The sequence below is a fragment of the Lynx canadensis genome, chromosome C1 (assembly GCF_007474595.2).
Source record: "Lynx canadensis isolate LIC74 chromosome C1, mLynCan4.pri.v2, whole genome shotgun sequence".
Taxonomy (NCBI): domain Eukaryota; kingdom Metazoa; phylum Chordata; class Mammalia; order Carnivora; family Felidae; genus Lynx; species Lynx canadensis.
In genome coordinates this window covers 20,609,954-20,632,467 of record NC_044310.1, presented here as the reverse complement: position 1 = coordinate 20,632,467, position 22,514 = coordinate 20,609,954, and the positions used below count along the sequence as shown (strand labels likewise).

The window sequence follows — 22,514 nt, the reverse complement described above, 5'->3', positions numbered from 1 at the left end:
ACTTGGCAGGCTTGATGTTCTCTGCGGGCCTTCTTTGAGACCCACTGCAAGTTTCACTCTGTAACTCAAATTCTGAAACCAAATAATACATAGTATAACCTCTCATCAGGAAGGATTTACTTTATCATCTAAACTAGATCGAAGCCCTTTAACACACCTTCCATTAAGTTGTTCAGTTTGGAACACTTTTCTTCTTTAAATGTCTAAACATGGAGTGACTGGGTGGCTCAGTCGGTTGAGCAGACTCTGCCTCTTGATTTCAGCTCAGGTCATGATCTCATGGTTTGTGGGTTCAAGTCCCGCATCAGGCTGTGCTGGTAGCTCGGAGCCTGCTTGAGATTCTGTCTCCCTCTCTCTGCCCCTCCCCTGCTTGCTCTCTCTCTCTCAAAAATAAGTAAAAAAGTAAACCTTAAATTTCAACGAAACCTAGCCACAGAGCTACAGCCCACTGAGCACAATGGTGTGCCCCCCACAGGCCAAGCACCTGCTTCAGCTTAGCTCATCCTGGAGGCTGTATAAGGCTCAGGCTCCGGATTCAGACTAGAGTTTCAATCCTGACTTCACTGCAATGGATCACAGGGAAGCTGATTTTGTCTGTTTTCTCATCTGTAAAATGGGGAATCAAAACAGGCCTCTCCTTAGGTCTATGTAAATAAAACTTGCTGTAATGGTGGGCAGGGTAGACAGGTGTTCAGTGAGGGACTATTAACCAGCACTAACAGTCACCTTCACTACAGTAAGAGGAAGGTGTCCTTTTAAAATAAGGACCCTCATTTTTACAAGAAGCTAAGAGGTCAACTTTTTGTCCAGCTGTGACTTTATGGATCCCTGTTCTTCAGCAAGCTGCTCCTGCTCCAAGGCCAGCCTCTCAACCCAAGGGATTTGGAAGCTAGTTGGCATTTCCATCACAAAGCCACTCCCCGCGTATGAGGTCCTGGCATGCGAGACACGTATGTTCAATCCTAACTCTGGCTGAAATCCCCTATAAAACTATGCAACTTTAGCTTCCTGAGCTGTGGCACCGACGTGAGCAGCTATGACCAGAGAGCAGGAGGACGGCCAGGCTTTGGCAACACCCGCCGGGGACCAGTGTCCCGAAGCCCAGCCTCCCGGTGTCAGTTCTGCGGTTCTGCCTCCCGATGAAGGGCAGCAGGCACCTCTTAACCCACTTTGCTCAGTGAGGCTTCAGTCTGGGGACTGGAATCTCTAATTAGAATTTCCACATTCGGCAGGGGGCATCTTTATTTGTGGTAATAAAACGGGGCCAGAGCATCGCCTCCCAAGCCTACCTGCACCTCCGACAAAACATTCCCTGATGGCAGCGGGAATCCGTGATGGCGACCGAATCACAGACTGCACGAATGACAAAAGTTACGTTTAATTTACAATGTAATAAAGGTTACAGGTAAAAAGCTACACATAAAGCGTGAAAAGGCCTATTACACAAATGTACAAATCTCTGTACAAAGCTCATATCACTGTTTGCTACCTTTGTCTCCTGTGTTTGTTACTGGGCCGAGTCCTGGAGCTCTGGGTTATGAGAGCTCTCAGTAAAGGGGGTGGGGGGGGTGGGGAAGAGCCTCTGAACCAACACCTAAAAATGTCCTCTTAGAGACATCAGTTACTTGCAAAGTAAAATTTTTTCAATTGGAATTGCTGCTCTAACTGGTCATATCCTTTAAAAATTGCCTTCATAACACACTTGAATAGGAAAGCAATGCCTTAAAGAGTAGAGGACAGTACTCTGGAATCAAACGAAAAACTTCAGCAAGTAGAGTACTCAGGTGTGACAAGAGAAACAAGTGAGGTTCAAACAATACCGTAAGTTTCAAACTACCCACCTGTATCTACAGCACTGGTCACAGATGAAGAAAATCAAAATGTTCTCATTCCAACAGAAAGGACAAAAGAGAAAAAAGCCTAACTATTGGACCTCAAAACCAGTGACCCAGGCAAACACTTCTGAGTTGAAACCTTAGCTTAACTGAAGAATTCTAAACCCTCTTCTGATAGACCTGGGATCCGTGGCGAACCCTTTGCTACCTGGGACTTGCAGGGACAGTAAGCAGAAACCAGGCTGCTGGACCCACAGGCTGGTGATGCTGCTGCCATCAGCACAGCTCTAGATGCCACCGGAGGGCCTGGAGTCTCTCCCCAGGGTACACATGACTTTAAATCAAACTGACCCCAGAACGAGGAAGAAAAGAAAAAGGTGGTGACGGAAGAGGCCTGGGAAAGGGCCAGGGCAGCCTACCTAGTGGGAAAAATATGAAACACTGTTCTACACTCATAGTGTTCTGAAGACAGGTCTTTATGGGATATTCCAACCCCACCCCAGCTTTAACATTACATGGTTAGGGCCCCAGGAGACATTCTGAAAGACGAGACCGCACACGTGGAAAGTTTTTCTCCCTAGTTCATTAGCTCCCCCGTCACCCTTCCACCCAATTCCCACCCAATCCCACCCTTCTCCATGACCAAAAATATCAAATCAGTAAGGAAGGTGTAGGCTTCTTGCCCGGCCAAGCCTCTTTTGCATATTTCTTCTTCTTGGGTTCATTGACAGCTTCGGGGTTATAGACTGCAGGATTTGGTGCAGGGTTCATGTTCACTGCTGACGGCACGACGGGAGTCAAGTCCACGTCAGGGGCGAGGTTCGGGTATGGCATGGGCAAGCCACCGATGAGTGCTGTCCCATGGATGCCGTGTGGCTGAGAGCCGGCTTCACTGTGCGTGGGGGGCAGGCCCCCGTAGAGTCCTCCACTGAATGCAAAGTTCTGCATGCGCCTGCTCCCTGATTCCTCCAGGCCCAGGGAGCCAGGGCCTTCCACCCGCTTCTTCTGTGGTTCACAAGAGACAGAGGAGACAAGAGGTAAGACACGAGAGGGTGTCAGTTAGCCTTTTCTATTCCAACCCTAGAAAACTTGAAGAAGGCCCCTAACCCTCTAGCTTGTTTTGTTTCCTAGACAACCTATTTCACTCTCCTGAAATCTCAGGGTTTGAAGAGACCACCTGACAGTGGTTGTCTAATGTTGATGGTTCCCAAATACTGCTCCACACAAAGTGTTCACCATCCTACAATGCACTCGGAAAAATGAGGACGTGTGAGCTTTTCATAAAGTAAAACTTACCCAGTTTAAGTGACTACTCTTTGTCATAAGGTCATACCCCTCCCTCTCTTTTTTGATTTTAAAAATGCCCTTTTAGGAAACAGTGGTGATAATAGGTAATACAAGTATTTAAGTAAAAAGTTAGTATCTTCACGTTGACCACACGACTTTTAAACATTAATCTGAGAGCAGAACAAATCTGTGGTGACAGAAAGCAGTTCACTGGGTGCCTGGGGCTGGGGGGATGGGGAACTGACAGCAAGAGTACATAAGTAAACTTTCTGGGGTGATACAAAGCTATACATGGAGTATGGTGGTGGTAACCCAGGTGTATACATTTGTCAAAACTCAAACTGTACACTTAAATGTATTTTATATGTAAATTATACCATAATAAAATTGACAAAGAAGTAAAAACATCTGGTTTTATATTTTATTTTTTAAAGTAATCTCTATACCCAACGAGGGGCTTGAACTTACAACCCCGAGATCATGCTCTACCGACTGAACCAGCCAGGCTCCTCTTGCTGGTTTTATACTTTAATGACAACAGAACATTAGGAAGGAAGGAAGGAAGGAAGGAAGGAAGGAAGGAAGGAAGGAAGGAAGGGAGGGAGGGAGGGAGGGAGGGAGGGAGGGAGGAAAGAAGGGAGGGAGGGAGGAAGGAAGGGAGGGAGGGAGGAAGGAAGGAGTGAGCTCAAGGAGAAACGTGACCTGAATGCTATGGAGACAACAGAGAAACACGTCATCTTGTACTTTTTCACACTGGCTTATGAATGCTCATGAAAGATCCCCCTCAACCCTCTGACCCTTTTGGATTAAAAAAGACTAACCAGAAATTTGACAGACATTATCAATCTAAAGTTTAATTTTTTGTTTTGTTTTTTAAATAAAACTTTCTATAGCATCTGTGACCAGCATCTTCCAATCACTTTTTGAATATCCCTGTTGACAGGTCTCACTATTTCAAGGGGTCACTTGCCCCTATGGACAGTCCCAGCTGCCACGTAGTTCCTCCACATGTTGAGCAATTAGAACATCTCTGTAACTTCCACCTCTTGGTTCTTCAACATACCTGGTCTTTCAACCTAATCCTGATCTGGGCTGGCTTTCCTATCTGCACCATTCTCAATCACAAGACAAAGGCACGGCCAAGCTGGAGGTGCCATGCAGAAACGTGACAATGTTCTTCCTCCCCTAATAGCTGACCTCAAGCCAGAAGGGCAAGGCTAAAGAAAAGTGGGCCTCTCTGTACCCTGCTGGAGGTAAATTTATAGGCTCCCATCACATCAGAATTTATATACAGCATCCAGCTGGCCAGTCGCCTGCAGCCTTTCTATGGCACTCCAGGATCCCCTAGATTCAGGTGGGGTGAAAGTCTTTCTACAGCATGAAAAAACAGAAGAACGAAGAATGTGTTTTAAAATTAAGCACACACAGGGTGCCTGAGTGGCTCAGTGGGTTAAGTGTCCGGCTCTTGGTTTCAGCTCAGGTCATGATCTCATGGTTGTGGGATCGAGCCTCGCATCAGTCTCTGTGCTGACAGCATGGAGACTGCTTGTGATTCTTTCTCTCCCCCTCCCTCTGCCCCTCCCCTGCTTACACACGCACAGTCTCTCTCTCAAAATACATGAACATTAAAAAGCAATTTTAATTAAGCACACATTTAACACTTACCTACACATAAAAGAGTGGGGTTTTATTTTTTATTTTCATTTTTTTCTTTAAAGATTTTAAAGTAATCTCTATACCCAACGTGGGGCTCAAACCTACAACCCCAAGATCAAGAGTTGCATGCTGACTGACCGAGCCTACCAGGCACCCCAAAAGAGTGTTTTTTTTTTTTTAATATATGAAATTTATTGTCAAATTGGTTTCCATACAACACCCAGTGCTCATCCCAAAAGGTGCCCTCCTCAATACCCATCACCCACCCTCCCCTCCCTCCCACCCCCCATCAACCCTCAGTTTGTTCTCAGTTTTTAACAGTCTCTTATGCTTTGGCTCTCTCAAGAGTGGGTTTTTAAACCAGACTGTATGGCATTCCAAACAGTGTTACAATGTGCTTCCTACCTTGACTGGGACCACTGCAGTCTGCACCATGTTCCGGAAGCGACCAACTGAGGGATCCACATCCTCTGCAGAAGACACCAGAGGGTAATTAGTTTGATACTCTGCTGGGAGGATTAAGGGAACAGGGCTCACTGCAAACAAAGTAACCACAACAACTCATATTCAAACAGTAGAATACAGCTAGCAATTCTGAGTGTTTACTGAGTGCTGGCACCATGTTAAATCCTCACAACTCTATGAGGCAGGTACTGCCACAATCAACATCTAACAGACACACTCAGGCATCAATGAGTGAGCTGCCTGGCCCAGTCACCCTGCTGGACAGTGGAGGGACCAGGATTTGTGTTCAAGCAGCCAGAAATAGGCCTGGGCCCTGGACCACTGCACTGTACCTACCCTCCCCAAGTTTTTTTCCATTCCACATATGTCTTTTTTTTTTAATTATTTTTTATTTTTTTATTTAAAAAAAAAATTTTTTTTTTTAACGTTTATTTATTTTTGAGACAGAGAGAGACAGAGCGTGAACAGGGCAGGGGCAGAGGGAGAGAGGGAGACACAATCTGAAACAGGCTCCAGGCTCTGAACTGTCAGCACAGAGCCGGACGCGGGGCTCAAACTCACAGGCTGCGAGATCATGACCTGAGCCGAAGTCAAACGCTTAACCAACCAAGCCACCCAGGCGCCCCTAAAATTTTTTTTAACTGTTTATTTTTGAGACAATGCAAGAGACAGAATGCAAGCGGCCGAGGGGCAGACAGAGGGAGACACAGAATCTGAAGCGGGCTCCAGGCTCTGAGCTGTCAGCACAGAGCCCGACATGAGGCTTGAACTCACGAACCGTGAGATCATGACCTGAGCCAAAGTTGGACGCTTAACCGACTGAGCCACTCACGTGCCCCCACATATGTCCTTTTGAAGAGAGAAACCAAAAAGCAGATATTATCAACCCCAAGCCAGTGATAAAACGATGACACGTGAGACATGTGACGTGGCCACATACCACATACCTTGCCAATGTCTGCTCATCAGCAAATAACGGAAATTAGGATTTAGGCCCAGGGCTTCCGACTTAACCTGGCCTTTGACCTGAACAACTGTATACAATCAAGAATTTTACTGAAGGATTTGAAGCCCCCTGTCGAGGCAGCATGGAGAGCAGCCCCCTTTTCACAGGGTACACACACATTATTGTGCCCTATAAAGTTTCTAGCTTCATTCGCTGCAGAAAGAAAGCGCTAAGACCAAGTAAGTGATGTGCTTGCAGCTGGTCACTCACTCATGCCTCACTGGACATCAAGGATGGAAGTAAAGAGCAAGATACTGTCCTGCCTTTAAGGAGGTCACAGATGAAAAGCCAGACAGGCTACAGCACAACGGAGGGGTGCAAAACAGTGTTCCTGGAGCACAGAGGGGACCACTGGGCTGGACTGCCTGGGATGAACAGGAGCTTTCTTGCTGAAGGCTAAGTGTGTGGAAACAGGAAGGGAGACTTACTATTATTACTAAAAACCTACTCCACGACCTCTTTGTCTTAATATAGTGGTGGGAAAGGAAGTTTCTCTAATAGGTGTTGTTTATCTTATTTTAAATGCATAGAGGGTGACTGTTATTAAAAGAAACACTCCTAGGGTTGATGGGGGGTGGGAGAGAGGGGAAAGTGGGTGATGGGCATTGAGGAGGGCACCTGTTGGGATGAGCACTGGGTGTTATATGGAAACCAATTTGGGGGAGGAAGAGAGTGAGGGAGGAAAGAAAGGAAGGAAAGGAAGGAAAGGGAAGGAGGAAGGGAAGGAAGGAAGGGAAGAAAAGGAAGAGGAGGGAGGGGAGGGAGGGGAGGGAGGGGAGGGAGGGAAGGGAGGGAAGGGAAGGAAGGGAAGGAAGGGAAGGAAGGGAAGGAAAGGAAGGAAGAAGGGAAGAAAGGAAGGAAGGAAGGAAGGAAGGAAAGAAGGAAGGAAGGAAGAAAGAAAAGAAAGACTCCTATGAATCCCTTTGGAAAACAAAGATTCCCTATTTGAGTAATTAACCCCTGGTCTGGCTTTTCACAGACTAGGATGCCTCTAAACAATACACCCTGGCATTACATTTACAACCAATCTTTGTTCAGTGAGTGAACAAACGAATGACTTCTATAGGGAAGAAGAGGAAAAGATATCCAGGCTCATTAGGAAGGAGATGAGGGCTGTAAAAAAGGCATCCTCACCTTTCTTCTCAGCCCCACAGGAGTCCTGCTCCAATCATCCCTTCAGCAAGGAAAGCCAAACAAAGCACAAGAGCAACTGGAGCCCAAGAGGAGTGGCTAATGGGGTACACACTCCACGTGTGCAACACGCCTGCAGAGGGCCGGGGCTAACTCTCTGGGGACCCTGTCTTGCGCTGTGCTGGCTCAATGGCACTCCTGTGCTCTCCTCATCTCTAGCCTTTCCACCCTGAGAGGACGTACCCGTTCCACGAGATCTCTGTTCCTTGAAGATCTACCAACAAATTCCTTGCTAAGTCTACTTCTGGTACAGGAAAGGTTGCACGGATAAAAGGCAAAAGCGGTGGTCGATGATGATGGGGAGGGATAATGGTTAACACTTATCAGGGGCTTACTGAGTGCCAAGCACTGATCTGAAGTACTTTTACATATACTAAACATTTAGCCTCCCCACCAATCCTATGAGGCCAGTATCTGTTAAGTCACTTGGTCAAGCTCACACAGCTACTAAATGTGGAGGTCGATTTCAAGCCTAAGTCCTCTTAACCCCCATGCTATGCTCTGCCCGAGTACAAATTCTGCTCCAGGGCAATAATTTTTTTTTTTTTTAATTTTTTTTTTTCAACGTTTATTTATTTTTTGGGGGGACAGAGAGAGACAAAGCATGAACAGGGGAGGGGCAGAGAGAGAGGGAGACACAGAATCGGAAACAGGCTCCAGGCTCCGAGCCATCAGCCCAGAGCCTGACGCGGGGCTCGAACTCATGGACCGCGAGATCGTGACCTGGCTGAAGTCGGACGCTTAACCGACTGTGCCACCCAGGCGCCCCCAGGGCAATAATTTTTAAGGAGAAAAACAGAGCAGACCAGACCCTGAGTTCTGAAAGAGATTTAAAAGATTGACTAGTTCAGGGGTTCCCAATTTGATGGCTGTTCATCAGTACAAAAAAAGAGCTTGTTTCAAACTATAGATTTCTAGGTCCAACTCCTAGGAACTCTTATTCAATAGGTTCTGGGGCCCAGAAATAAGTCTCCTTAATTGGTCACTTGGCCCCTGCCTGAACATTTCCACTGGGTATTCACTGCTTTGGAGAGTAATCTCCTCCACTCCACATACCAAACAAATGCCCAATCTTTCACAGGAATCCTGTTAATTCTTCCTCTAAATATAAGAGGGATTTGGGGTGCCTGGGTAACTCAGTTGGTTAGGTGTCGGACTCTTGATCTTAGCTCAGGTCATGATCCCATTTTGTGAGACAGAGCCCCATGTCAGGCTCTGTGCTGACAACGTGGAGCCTGCTTGGGATTCTCCTTCTGCCACTCCTGTTTGTTCTCTTTCTCTCTCAAAACAAATAAATAAACTAAAAAAATAAATAAATGTAAGGATTCATTTTTTTGTAAATGTTTACTTATTTTGAGAGACAGCGAGAGAGAGAGCAAGCGCATGAGCATGAACCGTGAGATCATGACCTGAGCTGAAATCCAGAGTTGACACTTAACTGACTGAGCCATCCAGGTGCTGCCCTGCCCCTTTAAAAATGTTTATCTATTGGGGCACTTGGGTGGCTCAATTGGTTAAGCGTCCGACTTCAGCTCAGGTTATGATCTCGTGGTTCACAGGTTTGAACCCTGTGTTGGGCTCTGTGCTGACAGCTCAGAGCCTGGAGCCTGCTTTGAATTCTGTGTCTCCCTCACTCTCTGCCCCTCCCTCCCTCCCTCCCTCTCTCCAAAGTAAATAAAACATTATTTAAAAAATGCTTATTTATTTTGAGAGAGAGAACACGTGCATATGCAAGCCAGGAGGGGGAGGGAGAAGGAGACGGAGAGGTGGGGGGGTGGGGTGGGGTGGGACAGTGAGAGTGAGAGAGATAGAGACAGAGAGACAGAGAGGGAGGGAGGGAGGGAGAGAGAGGGAGGGAGAGGGAGGGAGAGGGAGGGAGAGAGAGAGAGGGAGGGAGAGAGAGAGAGAGATGGAGGGAGAGAGAGAGAGGGAGAGGGAGGGAGAGAAAGAGGGAAAGAGGGAGAGAAGGAGAGAGGGAGAGAGGGAGAGAGGGAGAGAGGGAGAGAGGGAGAGAGGGAGAGAGAGAATCTCGTTGCTTTTTATGCTGAGCCAAATACTTGCTACTCACTGGCTCTGGCTTTGCCTACTCCTTCCTCTCTAAGGTCAGCCCTGCAAATACCCAACCGCAGTGGCTGTGCCTCCTCAAGCATGGTCCCCCTACCCAGCATTTGGAGGAGGTTTTCCATAGCTGCAAGTCTCCTCCTCCCTCAGGACTACATAACACATCTGGTGGCTGAGGTCACGCTTGCATTTGGTAACCCATTCGGGTGAGTTCTGCTGGGAACACAAATGAGTGGGGTTGCTGTCCCCTAGTCATCATGCAATTTTTAACTGCACCTGACTAGTTGCCACATCACCCTGATGACTCATTCAATTAACTAAAATCCCCACATCTTTTTTTTTTTCATGAGCTGTCACTGGAACAGATCTTCTCCATTTAAATAATTGGTATTTTGAACCTAAACGCAGGACTTGAAAGTTATTCTCACTGTATTTCATTTGGGAAGTAAAAGTTTGGGATCCTCGTTTCCATCCCCTGAGACTGATTTCAAACAAGGTTTTCTGAATCTCAATTCCATCTTCATCATACAAACTACACCTTGGGTCTCTATGTCATCCACCTCACCTACCAGAGTACCTGTCATACTGTGTATACCCAGTAAGTGGTTGTTGAAGGACGGAACAAATTAGTGAACTTGGTGGCCTTCCCATAAACTGATGCTCTCACCTTGCTGACATTTCCATACAAATTTTCTAGAGATTACTTCCTTACAGAGAGGCAAGTCTTCAGTGCAGTTAATGGTGACAGCAAAAGGTTTCCAATCTTAGAGAGAGGTACCATTCATACTCAGAACTCCACAAAGACAATAATGTTCTACTCTGAGGTAAAGATAGCAAACAACCCTACTTTACCTAAACTTCCGCTATGACGCAGACTTAGCGTCTCCCCTGCAGATCAGCAGGGGAGAATCACAGCCTGGCTCTGTCTACTGAATGACATGGGCCCTTCCTTTGGCTATTTCTTTCACAATGCAACTGGATAATGCTTGAGTGTTTGAGGGTACTTCACCAAGGCACCGTAAGAAACCTCTCCCCTTAATACAGTGCCGGTTGTTCTAAACCTTGCTGAGAAACATTACAACTAACCTACACACTGTGTACAATACTCTCTGAGATCCAGCTTTTTCATCAGAAGAAACCAGGAAGATACCTCACCTGGATTGATGATCTCGTCATCCTCACTGAAAGTCACCCGTGAGTTCTTCCTCTTTCTCTTTGGTCTCTGAATGTCGAGATTCCCCTCCTCAATGGTCAGGGTGGAAATCCGCTTGTTGTGGGCAGTGTTGAACTCTGTCAGGTTCTAGGCCAGGGTTCACACAAGACAGACAGGAGTCAGTACACAGGGAATTTGAAGAACATAGAGCTAAACAAAGAGCAAGAAGGCTTTAGAAGTGAACCTTAACCTCTGCAGGCAAACAGCATTCTCTTCTGTATTCCAAAAAAATTCATTACCACCCTTGGACTGCTACTATTAACAAACCTCTTTTGACAGAATGTGGAACATCCTCACTGACCAGCGGGGCAGTGATGGTCAAAAGAAGGTGAACAACCCTGAGTTGAGAACAGATCATCTGTGCAAGTATCCTTGAGTTGAGGTTTTGTGTTTTGTGGGGCGGAAGAAAGACTATCATGTCTTCAAGCTGGGAATGAAAGAATGTGGCTGGGAGGAACCCCATGAACCACTCTGAATTAACGAAACAGAGTGGGCAATTGATAGCTTCTTTCCCAGCAGGCCCTGCCCATTGAAGCTCAGAAGGACAGGGCCAGGGCACTTAATATTTGGCATTAATAGTTTGTCACTTCCCGTCCCTGCATATGGCCCCATTTCTATTCATAACTGCCCATCTATTTCAATGATTAACTTGGCCTCAGCACTGCTGCCTGCCTCTTCTCAATCCTCTGGACTTATTCCAATCTGCACTGCAGTCTGAGACATTCCAAATGTCTTGAGAACAAATGTCTTGAAGACCCAGAGAGGACCTAACAAACTGAACTTAAAAAACAGGGAAGCACGGAAGCAGCACAGTCACAGGAGTGACTGTCAGCAAGTCACTGAGGCCACTTCTTTAGAACAAAATAACTTTGAAACTGTAAGATTTCCACTGTGCTTTTCTTCCTAAGGGCTGGGAAACTGCCCTGGTGAACAAGAGGTATATGAATGAGGGTGGTTAAGGACATGCTGGTCTACCTGAATAGACCAGTCACACCAGTGCAGCGACAGACACGTAAACGGAACAGCCACATCACAAGCCACTGGGGTCAGCTCTAGAAAAGGAAACTTCAGCACTTTACATTAACTCTTGTAAAATTCATGGCCTTCAGGGCAGCCGGGCCCAAAAGAACAAACGCAGCCTAGTTCTACTCAGAAGTTTCTTGGGCTATTCGAACAATATCAAAAAAAAGCAATGTAAATGAATGAAAACTTCAATCTCTCTGAGCTTATGTTTCTAGGTGACGGAAATGTTCTATATCTTTGCCACTCAATATGGTCACTTGCCACATGTGACTACTGAGTACCTGAAATGTGGTTAGTAGCTATAGCATTAGACAGTGCAGCTCTAGAAAAGTTTAACTCACAGCCTTGGCTTCTAACATCTGGTGAAGGTGGGCAGACAACCATGAAGTCTACTGGCTGTACACAACAAGCCCAACACAGTGCAGCTTTCCCAGGCATGTCACATGTGGCCACACTGCCTGGCAAAGTGGCAAAGGCCCACTACTGCGCTCAAGAAAACCTCCTGATGCTAGGTCACTGGCATTTCAAGCTACATACTGAAAACTAGAGTCCCTAAAGACAAAACAGTGTCATAGACAGACGTGAAATTACATCAAGCTCGGTCTCCTCCTCTGGAAGCCCCAGTAAGCCCTTGAGTTCATCATCCTCTCCACCCATCTTCTCATCTCCTTTCACAGCTGACGGCAGTGTCTGAGGCTTCTCACGTAGAGTATATGCCCTTGTGGATGCACCAAACGAGACTGTGGAATCGATGGGAATTTGCTGAGGCTTGTGAGGCTCCAACCGAATGTGACCCAAGAAAGTGCCGTGTGCTGGGAATAACCAAATCAGAAATATAAGAGAGAAAACAGAAACAAAAACCAACCTGAGTTGTAGGAGGGAGAACAGCTCCTCCCAGAACATCAGTTTTGTTTTTTAAAATGAAAACAGCACTGGGTCCGCTCTGCATCCCTTGTCATGTGTCAAAATGAAAAGGAAACTCTTCATTGGGTCTTGAATCTCTTCAGTGGATCTCTTATACATCTTCAGACCTGACGTTACCCCATGTAACAAAGACCACTGCTTGCTCTCTGCTGCCAGACAAGTTTGGCTTCATTCTGGGTTCAGCAGGAATGGCTCCAACCCAGCAAGAGCCATGCCCCCCAAGGCAGAAGACAGGCATCACTGTGGTCTGACCTCTCCAGCCCCAAGTGTAAGGAACATAAGAACTTCTGGCCTGGTGGCAGTTATATTTGGGTTTTCCCCAGGACAATAAAGGAGGCTGGCTGAAACAGGTACAATATGAATGCCAAGTCAAGCCAAAATCCTACTGGAGAGTTTGAATATTTTTCCATGTCTGCATTCTGCATGTTACAAAATGGAGAGAAAAAATGAGATAAATTTGCAAGTTAAGTACTGGTGAGGCAAGTTTCTCCAAAGCCATTATATAAGCATATTGTGTCTTTGTGTGTGTGTGTGTGTGTGTGTGTTAGAGGAGGGGAGAAAGGATAGAACACGACCAGCCTAGAAGCAGGAGCCTTTACATTTTACACTATATTTATACATGGACAAATGAACAAACTTCAGAGCCCCATGAAGTCTCAATTACATTTCTGGGATCATCTTTGGCAGAGTTGAAAATCTTACTTGGAGTGTGCTTATGCAATTAAAATTGGTATTATTAGTAGTCAAAGCAAAATGCTTTGAACCTATTATAAAAAATTAAATTTTGCTCAGAGCAAGTATTTTTTTAATGTCCTGCACCACTACTCTAATACATTAATGGAGTTTATCACAGCTTCTGCTTAAATTGGACCACAATTTTATCATGGTCCTATCAACACCTGAATACCCATAGCCCCTGGCTCCTGAGTAACTTTTTTTTGTTCTCTATATATTCCTATTGCCTCGTCCAGAACACGCCTCCCCAAAACCCTCTTCTCTCTCCAGTCATCAATTATTTCAGGAAAATAGGAGATACAACAGAAATAGAGAAGGGCTGATTTAAAAACCAAACAAAAACTTCTTCCTTGATGAGCAATAAAACATGATTTCAAAATGGAAGAACCCAAAGAGCATTTTCACATTGCCCCAAAGAGAATGTGTCAAACAGGGTGGGCGTGAGTTACTTACTACTGTTGAGATCTATTAGGAAAACTCTCTTCAGATGCTTGTGGTAGACCAAGGCAGCGTGGACCCGAGAGCAAGACTGGTGGTCAATGGTAAAGTCACACAAATCAGGGTTTCTCCCAAATAAGTAATACTTCTTCTCATCAATAATCAGTTTCTAAATAAATATTAAATTAAATATTACTTAAATCTCGTTTCAACAGGGTTTAGCAAAAACTCTTCCAATCTAGTAAGTAGAGAATCTTGAGTGGATAAAATTCCTTGCTGAGGCGAAAACAAAATTATTTCCCACTATCCTTCAAGATAAAGAGCTCAGAATAATTTACGAACATTTTTGGGGGGTGGATGGCAATTAATCTCCTCAAATACAGGGGTTAAAGGTCTTGTGTTGGTATGAAAAGAACTTTTCTTAATTCTAATAGATGAAAGTGGCTTGTGGGAGTGGCTGTCTTCTGTCCATTGGAAATTTAAGATTTCACCAGATCTTAATTTTAGGTCAACCAGGAAACCAGAAATACAAAGCATGTCTACAAAGTAATAAGACTGCTATTCAGAAAATCTACATTCAAATGAAGATTAACAATTGGTTAGGAAAGGACAGGGGTATAAACAAAACACCTATATATATTCTAATTATGCTGCCATAGCCCCAGAGGATTTTTGGAATCTTCTATAGGCAGTGCAATTACATTAGATACCACTGTATGAGCATCTAAATCTAACTTTATTGTCACTTCACTCTGGCCACAGAAAAGTATTACTCCAAGTTAACTCTAAATGGGTATTTGCTGTGTCCAAACATGGAACTACTTCATGGGGCAAAGATTTTCTAGGTTTGGGGGAATGGATTAACATTTATTAAAGGACTACTACTGCGAGGCATTTTAAACATGATCTCATCAAATCCTCAAGACTCTGTGAAATAAGTATCACCTCTATTGTTAAAGACAAGAAAACAGATTGAGAGAGATGAAGCCACAAATCTAAGGTGGTCCAGCTGGTTAAGTAGCAGAGCTGGGGTCTGAACTCAGGTGTGAATGACTTACAACGCCAATATTCTAAATAATGTGCTGTGGGTCCGAAACAATTCCAAGAGAAGAGTTCCAAATGTTTCTAGACACTGGTATGGCACTAAACAGAACCCAATATATAATAGAATACCCCAATATAATAGCAGAAAAGGATATTTCACAGACCAGCGAAGTGTTATTAAAAATTTATGAGGGGAGGGACACCTGGGTGGCTTAGTCAGTTAAGCATCTGACTCTTGATTTCGGCTCAGGTCCTGATCTCAGGGTGATGAGATCGAGCCCCGAGTAGGGCTCCGCGCTGGGTATGGAGCCTGCTTGGAATTCTCTCTCTCTCTCTCTCTCTCTCTCTCTCTCTCTCTCTCTCTCTCTCTCTCTCTCGTGAATAAGTAAGTGTGAGGGGAGAAGGAGCTGACAGAGCAGTGTTAACTTTTTATTTTGCCAAAAAAGGACACTAAAAAAATTGTCACCAATTAGTATAACAATTTGTATAAAAGAAAGGTCATTTCAACACCAAATAAATAGGAAGGGTAAGGGTAAAGGACATTCTCCGAGCTGAATTTAGCTTTACAGAACATTCACAACACTGTCCTTATTTTCCTTTAATCCAGAATCAGTAAAGCCTTTGCTGATTGGTTGTAGACTGAACTGTTGTAGATGAAGGACTCTAGATGAATTACTGCTAACACTTCTCTCAGTTCTAGAGGTCTACAACTTGACCGCTCAAGAACATGATGTTTTTCCTTTATTTCTTAAAATGTTTATTTATTTATTTTGAGAGAGTGAGCACACGAGAGAGCACGTGCATGCACAGGAAAGGGCAGAGAGTGAGAGGGAGAGAGAATCCCAAGCAGACTCTGCTGTCAGCACAGAGCCTAACATGGGTCTCGATCTCACGAACTGTAACCTGGGCCAAAATCAAGAGTTGGACACTTAACCAACTGAGCCACTCAGGCACCCCTATGTTTTTCCTTTAAACACAAAGTCTCCTTAAGCTCTAGTTGACATTTCACACTATGCTGCTCCTAAAATCCCCAAGAGAAGATAGCACAAAGCTGAGTAGAGAAACAGTCATGTCAGTATGGTACCAGGCTAGCTCTCAAGAGGTTTAGATTTCATTCCTGGCTGTCACTGAATGCACAGCGGGCCACTATTCTACCCTGTGCTTTAGTGTTCCCCCTACAAAACCAGAAATATACCTCATACTGATAAGGAACAACTGCTGAGCACTTATGTGCCATATACTGTGCTGCGTTTTATGCTGGGTCACTTCATCTTCACAGCACTCTGTGGGGTAGGTAGGTACTTTTATTCTTATTTTTATGATGACAAAATTGAGGCACAAGGAAAATAATTAACCTATTCCAGTTTACACAGCTAAACACAGAAGCCACCCCCTTATCCGTGGGGGATATATTGATTCAGCTGATGCCTGAAACCTCAGATAATACCAAATATATATATATGTATCTACTATGTCTCTTCCTACACATACACCCTTATGATAAAGTTTAACTTATAAACTAGGGACAGTAAGAGATTAACAGCAGTAATAAGAAAAATTCTAATATCCTGCAGTAAAAGTTATGTGAATGTGGTCTCTCTCTCTCAAAATATCTTACTGTCCTGTACTTACCCTTCTTACGATGATGTGAGATGATCAAATGCCTATGTGATGAGAGAAGTGAGGTGAATGGCACAGGCACCGTGATGCATTAGGCTACTACTGACCTTCTGACACCATGTCAGGAGGATCATCTGTGCCAGTAACTGAACCCACGGAAAGCAAAACTGTGGATAAGGGGGGACACTACCGTATTTGTAAAGCTGGATTAGAAATTCAGGTCTGTCTTACTTCAGACTCTGACTCTTTTAACCACTACATGATAGATTTTCTTCACCCTGCCTCCCTTAAAAAATGTGCCATGAGGCAAGGAACATTTTCAGGAGTGAACAAGTACTACGGGTCACTTTCTTAATTTTTCTTTTAACTATTACTTACCCAGTGTCTTTCAAGCTTAGCCTTAAGGCTCAATTAGTTCAATCTAGCTAGGTACATGGGTCACCTCTGGGAAACTCTGTCCAGCAGTGCCCATCTGCTGCTGGCAGAGCTTGTCCCAGACCTGGACCACTACGGAGCACCAAGATTTAACAACAGCCCTGACAGCTCAATCAGTCATCCCCATGTCATCCCCAAGCTTTAAGATTTGGGTTGAAAATAAGACACTGATTTAGAACTGAGAGAGCCCTGAAATTTCAACATCTTGTTCTCTCCAAGTACTGTCCATGCATGCTGAATCTCACGGCATTTCTCATTCATATTCATATGCACACAGATTATGTCCACACAAACTTAAATTTGCTAATAACTACAGTGCTCACAGACTGGTCTCAAGGAAGCAACATATAAGGTTACCGGCTCCTGGGTTCTAATACAACACTGACCAACCTTCTATGATTCTAAGGTGCCAAAGATATACTAGAGTATGTGTTCAGAGGGGGAAAAAAGAGGGGCACCTGGGTGGGCTCAGTTGGCTGAGCATCTGACTTCAGCTCAGGTCTCTGTGAGGTCGAGCGTTGGGCTCTGTGCTGATAGCTCTGAGTCTGGAGCCTGCTTCAGATTCATTCTCTCTCTCTCTCTCTCTGCCCCTCCCCTGCTCACACTGTCTCTCTCTCTCTCTCTCTCTCTCTCTCTCTCTCAAAAATAAACACTTAAAAAAAAAAAGAGAGAAAGGGCCTCCAAATTAAATATATACATTCATTATTAAAGGGACCTCAATTACAGAAACGTTCAAATATACTGAGGATAACAGTTATGTCTTAGAATCAAGGAAATGTGTTAATTCTTGGACAATGTCCAAGTATATGAAATTAATTCATTGGTCTTTCAACAGTCATTAACACACAATTTCTTTTCTCTCTCCCTCTTTTTTTTTTTTTTAAAGATTTCATTTTTAAGTAATCTCTATGCCCACCATCAGGCCCTCACAACCCCAAGATCAAGAGTGGCATGCTCTACTGACTGAGCCAGCCAGGTGCCCCTAACACAATTTCTTGACTAGCTATGGCTAATACCACTATTCAGTTGTGCCTCTGAGTTATAACTCAGAGTGTGTCTTTACACACTGGGCTTAAATGACTCATGGCTTTTGTTTTAATATTGCACTTCTTAAACCCAGCTATCACAACACATCACAAGCCTTTGACACAAGGCTAGGATATAGATAGCTCGGTTAGTATCAAGTGCTAAATCCTTAAAAATAGGCACATCTCAGGTCTATTCTTCTCAGAAACAATGTAGTGATGTCTAAGGACTGTAACTTGACAATCATGTGGCAACTCAGCATACCTAAGAGCACTGAAGGACAGAGAACACGATCAGTTAATGGAAACCAGTTATCGGAGGGATGTTTGAGAAATTAGAGTGCCTTGAAAATATGTATTATTTCACAAAGGAATATGATATTAGCATTAAAACTAGGCCTCCTTGTCTGTTTCTTCCTACTACAAACTAAATATTTACTAAATTCTAGTAACAAAATAAATTCCTGTATGTCTTCAAAGCTTCATACCATGTAGCAAAAATATTTTTTGTATCTATCAAACAGTCTACAGTAAAAAGCGTTTACAGACATTTTAGCTAAATTATTTCCTTGAATAATCTTGATGTTTTGTAACCTTGAAAATAGAAGAACCCATAACAAAAAGTCTCTAAGTGACTGGCTAAGGCATGATGAATTCACAAAATTCAACACAACTCATGCCTTAATACTTTGCAAAACACCTGGGTCTCCTTCAGGAGATTTCACAGATGGCTTTTCAACCATGGAATACCTTGATTTTTACTATAGGCCAAAGGAAAACAACCGCTTTCAAGAATAGGGCTTTGGGGGCGCCTGGGTGGCGCAGTCGGCTAAGCGTCCGACTTCAGCCAGGTCACGATCTCGCGGTCCGTGAGTTCAAGCCCCGCGTCGGGCTCTGGGCTGATGGCTCAGAGCCTGGAGCCTGTTTCAGATTCTGTGTCTCCCTCTCTCTCTGCCCCTCCCCCGTTCATGCTCTGTCTCTCTCTGTCCCAAAAATAAATAAACGTTGAAAAAAAAAAAAAAAAAAAGAATAGGGCTTTGAACCTTAATTCTGAGTGAGCAAACATAAAACTGCTTGAAACATGGAGACTCACAACTCCATGCTCACAGGGGACTTAATCTCCATTTCTTGATAAATAAATGGTACCCTAAGGATTTTAAAAAACTTAGAAACTTATACAGACTAATAGCTAATCAAAATTCATGTTCTCTTGAGGTTCTGTATGGTCTTCATTCTAAAGACTTGTATAAAAGCTGGAATTCTGCTCTTTTCTTTTATAGTACTTATTTAAATTATAATCATCTAATTTTTGTGTGACTGTCTTTCCCACCAGATAATTTAAGAATAGGAACCACATTTGTTGTGTTCACTGTTGTAGTCTGTATGCTGAGTACCATGACTGGCACATAGTAAGCATTCAGTAAATGTCTTGAATGAATGAATGAGTTTTATCTTCAATCCAGTCTCTTTCTGAACAAGCATTTTAGCTTACTATATTTCTTTGAAGGGCTTGGGCCTGAATTGCATAAATGCAACTTAAAAAAGTGAAAATCTACATCATTCACTTTCTTCTTCGGTTACTGCATATCTTGCAACTTCAACAGAATTCCACATACTCAGAGAGAAAGAATTCGCCAAGTTACAGGGCTTCCAGTTTGATGGGGACCCATAAGCCTATGATCAATTAAAACCCTTCATCTGGCAGGTGAGAGAAGTCACAAAAAACTGAGTGTCTGTGGGAGATACCAGTTTTGAATGTGTTATATCACCATGTGCTTTTAATAGAAAAAAAAAAAATCAGGATGAACGAAAGTAGCATTGCTGGAAAACAAAGCACAGGAGAGGGGGCGGAAAAGTGAGTCACTGGCAAAAATGCTTAGTGTGATGAGAGGGAAAAAAAAAAGAAAAAGAAGACATGTGTTTCCATACCTCAATTAGCTTGTCTCCTTTGACTACATCCAGATGTAAACCAGGTGGGGGTTTACCTGCCCTGAAAAATAAGAGTGAGGAAAGCAATTTCAGGATGAGTTTACAAATGCCATTTACAATTATTGTCCCATTCAACACTGCGGCTCTTTTACCAGTCTATAATTAGTTCATGTTCAGCAGAAATGTCATCTACTTCACTGTTATTACAGCTCCTTTCTACATTTGACACTTCCCCAGTGATTCAATTGCTCTAAAACAGACTTTAGTGGATCTGTATTTAGAGCAGCACCAAAGAAACCTATATCTACCTTGGAGAAAAAGCAGCACAGAGAGTCCAAGTACTACTATAGCTGGGGCAGTCTGGTCACTTGAAGTTGGAATCTAAGATGTGCCACTACCACTAATACCATATAAAGGCAGAATGAATCAGTGGTGTTTGGGGCTGATCAAGATTAGTCTCATCACAGAATAAACAGAGGCTACTGTCCTGGGCTCTGAGACCAAATCAGAGGTGCATACTTAGGGAGCTAGGGCAATCCAAAAGCATGTCCATAAAACCAGGTACCAATAAATACAAGAGGTGTTTGTTACCCTTGAACAGGTCTGTCTACAGTGGTATGTTTAAGGGAACTGTTCCCTATACTCCTATAACCTATACTCCTATAACACCATTCAAGGAGGATACACATATGTCAAAGCAGCTAACAGTGGCTGGTACTTACCAGACTGAGGAAATGGCTGGTGATTGCAAATAGTCTCTTGTAACTATAAGTTTACAGTCCTGGTCCAACTTGTGAAACCCATGCAGCAAGGGACCAAAATGGACATACAATTTGTAGACTGAAGCAACTGGGTGTTACAAAAGTGCAGAGGGACCCAGAAAACAGCCACACATTTGCTTCAGGCCTTTGCTCCTTTTAAGTTTGAAGAAAGAACAATCTTGCCAGAGCCCCTACATTTGCATGCGCATGCGCGCGCGCACACGCACACACACGCGCACACACACACACACACATACCCCCCCCCCCCCACCCCCCCCCCCCGTAGTCATCTCACAATCCTGCCTCAACTCTTCTATGGCAGTTGCTGAAAGGGCAGTGCACTGAGCAAAAGCCCATTTTGTCCGGAAAACAGGGAAAGAAATGTTAAATGTTACATCCAAAACATGCTTTCTGAACTCCTACTGTGTGCCTGGCTTAGGCCTAGGGGCTGGGAACACAAAGGTGAATCAGACAGCCCTTGCCCTTGAGGATCTCAATATAACGGGAAAGAGATGAATAATACCTAAACTGGGATGAGCTACAGCAGAAATAGCTCTAACTCGGATGGGTCTCCTTGCAAGGCAATGCATATGTATTCATCTTGTAACCTACTCAAAGACTAAACTAAATTATTCCATTATTCCCAAGAGCTTGAGAAGGGCTGAAAGGGGTTCATTCCAAAAATTACTGATGCCTACTTTGAGGTGGGTCAAAGCCGTCCCTACACTCAGGGCGCTTCCAGTCTGCGGGAGACAGAAAAGTACTGCACGGGAGATGCAGCAACGACAGAGGGATGCTGGGCGCTGGGCTGGGGCTGGGGCCGGGAAGCTGGCTCGTGCGCGCTCGGGACAGAGAGCAGGGGGGCAGGTACGGTGCTCCACAAGAACACCAGGCACTCAGTCACTAGTTGGGGTAAGTTCGGGGCCAAGGCCCCGAAACGCCCCCGGCAACCGGCTGATCGCCCAAGGGACTGCCTAAACGAGCACCTCAGAGCCCCCAAGTCTGGGTTTCCTCAGTTTCTGGGCCCGGGCTCCAGGCTCCCGGTTCCTCCACACGCCGCCCGGCCCGACGGACAGTTCTCCCTCAATCAGTTCCAGGGTCTCTGAGCCGTCCGGCTTGCTGCGAAAAATGAGCCGCCCTGCCAGTCCGGGGCAAGCCAGGCCGGGCCAGGCCACTTCAGCCCTGGCCGCCCCGCCACTCACCAGGTCGGGCAGTCGAACAGCGGGAGGCTGGAGCCGGAGTTCGCGGCTGCCGCCATCTTGCGTCTCCCCCTCCCATTTGGCGGGCCCTAAGCACGCCGGGAAACTGGAAGACCCAGAGGGGAGAGGCAGCATCCCAGCAGTCTGTGCGTACGCACTCGCGCGCGCGCGCACGCACACCTACGCATGCATAGGGCGTTTCTAGTGGTGGTGGAGCCTGGGGTCTGGTTTCTCAAGTTCTCTTTCGGCGTTTTGAGACTGCCGCCCTTCTCCGGAAGATCCTCGGGAGGGTACGGCTTTCCTTGCCCAGGAAGTGCCTGAGGAAAAGGGGCTCGTAAGGAAGGGTGTCGGTCTCCCTTAATGTCCTCTTCCAGACAACGCTTCTGGGCTCTAAAATGTTGGGACTCTATCCTTGCCCTGGGCTTGCACCATCAGCCTTTCCACCCCTATCTAGCGTGAAGCTTGAGGGCAGAACTCAAAAGAGAGTGGAGTGTTCAGTTTCTCCTGGCCCTTCTGCACAGAGCTGCACGCACCCTACTTACTTCCCCTTTCTAATCCAAACCTGGGTCTTGAGGATTTGTGTAGATTCTGGGAGACTGCCTTAGGGGATCATCTAATCTGTTTATGAAAACCGGACAAACTGCATGCAGCAAGGAGCGGATCCAAT

The 22,514-nt window shown here is 44.9% G+C and overlaps 1 protein-coding gene and 1 non-coding gene across 2 annotated transcripts; both read right to left on the bottom strand.

Annotated features, from left to right (window-relative positions):
* Positions 1–1,360: 1,360 nt before the first annotated feature.
* Positions 1,361–21,958, bottom strand: PPP1R8 (protein phosphatase 1 regulatory subunit 8). Its single transcript, XM_030326055.1, has 7 exons — positions 21,851–21,958; positions 19,888–19,948; positions 13,850–14,003; positions 12,329–12,549; positions 10,657–10,801; positions 5,184–5,248; positions 1,361–2,840 (listed from the first exon to the last, which is right to left on the bottom strand). The coding sequence occupies exons 1-7, from the start codon at positions 21,904–21,906 to the stop codon at positions 2,487–2,489; spliced, it is 1,056 nt and encodes a 351-aa protein (XP_030181915.1). The 5' UTR covers positions 21,907–21,958; the 3' UTR covers positions 1,361–2,486.
* LOC115522659 lies at positions 17,958–18,123 on the bottom strand. The gene has a single exon (XR_003971545.1).
* Positions 21,959–22,514: the final 556 nt, after the last annotated feature.